We start from the raw sequence: 4423 nt of genomic DNA on the forward strand, positions 1-4423 counted from the left end.
ACAGCAATGGCTGATCCTCAGTCCTACGCTAAGAGGCCCCAAGTTTCAGTGTCCCGGTAATCACTGCCAGCACCTCTGAGAGAAAGCCGCCCTCGCATTCCAACGGGTGCCAGACAGTCCAGTTTCCCCCCATATGAGTCTGGGTCCCCAGAGACTCGCCTGAAACTGGAGATTGGAGTTCAGAGCCCTCGGGAGCTTGAGACTCCCTCCGGATTCCAAAAGACCGCCGCGTCCTCGGGTGCCAGCCCCTTTCCGCGCGCGCGAGCCCCGTACCTCTGCGCTTCTCTCCTGCAGCTTCTCTGGGTCTCAGTGTGCCTTTCCCTCCTTCTAGTTGTAGAGTTTACAGTCAGCCAGGCTTCCTATGGTTCTGGATGAAGTCCGTATTGTTTCTCTGAGGTATTAATCAATTGTTGTGCGCGGCATTAATTTCCCGGTGTTTATCTCTGCCGCCATCTTAGTTTCCAATGATTTTTTTGATAATCAAAGGATAGAGGATGTTGACTATCACAGAACATGTATAGGTATTTAGAATCAGTAGATTGTGTTTTTCCAAATACCTCTTAGAGAAGTGGTAATATTACCAGAGATATTAATAGATGTTCCCTGAAAAATAAAGTTTCATGACCAAATATATTTGGGAAACTCTGAATGTACAATTTTCCACTTGTGAAGAATGTTGACACACATACCGTATGAAAGACTCTGTGATGGACTGTAGGAAAGAAAACTGTTGACTTTGTTTAGCCCAGTAATTCCTCAGCTTTTACTGGGAACACAAGTTGAGAAAAACTGCCCTAGCAATATGATTAGAAATGGGAAACATTGTTTTAACTCCTCTGCCAGTGTCTACTCAGATCTGTTATTGTTCTCATTATCTTCTTCTTCTTCATCATCATCATCATCATCATCATCATCATTATAAAATGTTATTAAATTACAATGCACAGAGAATTATATACCTAATTCCTGTTTACAACTTAAGACTGTCCAAATTTATACACACATCTACAAGGCATCAAGATAACACTAAAGCAGTAAGCCAAGAGATGACACATTTTCAGCTTAAAGACTTTGTTTAGGGATAGAGCCATGCCACTGGCATCTAGCTATTGGCTATCTTTTGGGAAGATTTCTAGAACTATTTAAATAATGAGGACAGTGCTGGGGCAGTTGGTAGAAAGAATCTCTCTGGCACAAAATGCTGCATTAGTTCTAAAAAATGGTAACAGAAACAGAAATAGCAGCAAGAAACCATAACCAAATAGGGGATTCATCATTTCTGGGCTTCTGGGAAGGGGAGGTAGGCTGGAGTGGAGAGGAAGAAAGCAGGGTAAAGAAAATGAAACAAGGTCAAAACAAACTTGACCAGCCCAAAGCAGATCATTTCTAGGGTTATATGATTAATCATATTTGACACATAAACATTTAACTTTCTTACCAGAAAGATACAGCCTAGCGTGCCTTAATGTTCTCATTGTTGTTTGTGAGAGTAAAACTGAGTTCTGTGAGCAAATAGATGACAAATATATACTTAGAGGTAACATTAATATTTTATTTTGTAACGATAAAATATGTGTTGAGAAATAGGGATATGCAAGATAAAAAGAGATCTACATTGAATCAATTTGCATTGCTTCCCTCCCCCCATTAACTGATGAATATATAAAATATTTAATGTGCATAGGCATTTAAATGTACAAGCTACTTTAAATAGGTGTTTATTTTTGCACTATACAAGGTTATCAGTTCCTATTGAGTTCCTAATTTGACAAAGGCATTCATTGTGTTGGCCCTGAACATTAGTAAAAGGTTGCTTTCTAAAAATCTCATTCTATTATCATTTAGAACCGCTTTTTTACTTGTTGTGATTTATTTACTTATACACCTGAGCAATTGCTCTGGAAATGGAATTTGTAAGCTAAAATATTCGTGACTCTCTAGAACTCTCTCCACTTCTGAATCTTCTAGGTATCACTCCTATCCATGGGGGACCAAGAACCACCCAACCAAAAGATGAAAATGCTGCACTTTGAATGAACTTGGTTCTCCCAGTGAAGTTCAAGTTCGGGACTTCGGCCACCACTGCAAGATGCCTGAGGACTGGGTGCTGTTAAAAGAGTGTGGAGGAGAAAAGACCACGATGCCATGGTGCTGGCAGGACCTCTTTCTGGAGTTCTGGTAGTAGGCTCTGTGAGGGCTGCAGTGCTTGGAGGCTCATTTCCTGGGATGCATTACACATGGGATGACAGGGCTCCCAGGGTGCTCCTGGGAGAAGATGCTGCAAATTCACCTGCGGGAAGAAAACCCACTCCTCACAGAACTTTCCTCCGAGTTAGAAAAAATGAACACCTTGTCATATTTTTCAAAGAAATATTTTATACTTAGAATTGCTAAGTTCAGAGACGTCTAGTCTTCCATGTATAAAAAATAGTTTTAGATAAAGAAAATTATAGGACTCAAAATGATAACATATTGGGTGAGTCACTGTATCTCCCATTTTTTTTAATCTTAAAAGATATTTAAAATGTGATTGAATTTTTTTGTTTGTTTTAATGAAAGGATTGGTTCTCTCAACCACTTGGGTGCTAGTGGTCTTGAACCCGGATACAGTGTAGACAGTATTGTAACCTTGCACAGCCTCTGGGAATAACTATCAAATAGGCATATTTAAGTTAGAGTAATAGAATATATGGATGTACAGTGTGTATATGTACATATGAGTGGGGGCAGAGGGGATTTGGATTAGGCTAATACTTTGCTGCTAATCAAACTTGAAGAGTTCATAGAATCTATGAAAGAGATGCAATATTCCTTGTTCTAAGTCCCCCCTTACTAAAATTACATTGTTATAATATTTCTATTGTTGAAAATTTGAAATGAAAATAAGTTATATAATAAAATCGAAGTTCCTTGATTCATTGAGACATCCCTTAAAAAGAGAAATCAGAATACCAAACAGTGTCCCATTCCTATATAGAAAGAATTTACGATGGAAACTTTCTAGATTCTTATTAGGCTATAATATCTTCATTTGGCTTCTTATAACTTCTGTAATGTCAAGAAATGCCCTTATTGTCAAATCAGACTGCACTTCTAACTCCTTAAAGAATATCTTAGTGCTATATAATTAGTAATCTGAAATTAGGCTTTTTGTTTACTTTTCACTGAGTTCTGTTATCTTTATTTACATTGGTATATTTTTAGCACGATTGAATAGGATTTATTTCAATGTATTTGCAGTGGTTAAAACACTAACCTTTTGTATAGAATGGGAAACTATTTTAATGTGAATCCATCTTGTTTTACAATTAGCATGTTTCATACTTAAATGATACCCAAATTCCCTTTAGCTAATGCCTTTGAAGACTGTCAATGAATCTTTGTCTTTAAGCCAAAGTAATAACAAATACAGTGCAATTTATAGATTCACATCTAATGTAAAATCATAGATGCAAATATAGTAATGAAAAATTTCATTTTCAGCTTTCAAACCAATTCCATCCAAATGTGAAATTTACACATGAAATCAAAATGCTATGGTTTTGTTGATTTAAACCAAGCAAAATTGTATTTCTATTCCATTTAATTTGAACCGGAACTATTACTTTTTATGTGTTTTTTAAAAAATATATGGCACATTTTCTCATTGTATAGGAGGCATAGGCCTAGAGGGGCAGTACTTAGCAATAACCGAAGCTATGTGGTGAAAGTTTGAACAATGAAGTTCTTTATCAAATGACAATATATAGAAAAGAATAGTCTTCAGAGGTCACAGGTTGGTTAGAGAAGAGACATTATGTCTGGAAGATGGGCTTCAGTGCATGCAGTCAATCTCAGTAATGCACTGAGCAGAAGATTCCATCTCACACTTTCAGGCCAGACGAACAGCGTGGATGATTAGGAGCCAGTAAAAACGAACAAAAATAAGCAAATGTATGTCTTGTTCAGCAGCAGATTCAGGCCCAGCACTGATAAGTGGATTCTTTCGCCAAAATAATGGAGGTGTGCTGTTTGAATCCCTCCCTTTAACTACCAGTTACTGAATCAACATTCTCCCAGGTAAGAATCAGCCTTTTAGAGGAAGTTAGGTCCTGGTAAGGAACCACTTTGTGCACGGAGCACATCCCAACAGCAAAGTTAACTTTGAAAAGCGTTGTCTTTCAAATAACAAGCTCCACTCCCCCTTACAAGGGAACAAAAAGGATCGTTTTGTTTTGACGATCTGAACTGTCTTCTAGTGCAAAGAAATTGTTACTTGAACTTAAGAGACCTCATCATCTTTCCTTGATTGCATTTTCAGAGGTTCTCTTTCTTTTGTACGAGTTTTAATTATGTGTTGCGCAATGAAATCCCTGTGAATCTATCTCATGCTCCTTCACTGAATATTTGTATGGGACAGAATATGAGTCAGTTTTTTCAGATC

At 37.6% G+C, this 4423-nt stretch overlaps 1 protein-coding gene across 1 annotated transcript in view; it reads left to right on the forward strand.

The window, feature by feature from the left end:
- The window catches only part of NEK10 (NIMA related kinase 10), a 139093-nt gene extending 136312 nt beyond the window's left edge, over positions 1-2781 (forward strand). Inside the window, exon 37 of the mRNA XM_015562099.1 lies at positions 1969-2781. Coding sequence (XP_015417585.1) covers positions 1969-2017 — 49 coding nt within the window. The 3' untranslated portion in view covers positions 2018-2781. The remainder of the gene's footprint in view (positions 1-1968) is intronic.
- The last annotated feature ends 1642 nt before the right edge of the window (positions 2782-4423 follow it).

The sequence above is a fragment of the Myotis davidii genome, unplaced genomic scaffold (assembly GCF_000327345.1).
Source record: "Myotis davidii unplaced genomic scaffold, ASM32734v1 scaffold1910, whole genome shotgun sequence".
In the NCBI taxonomy this organism is placed as follows: Eukaryota; Metazoa; Chordata; class Mammalia; order Chiroptera; family Vespertilionidae; genus Myotis; species Myotis davidii.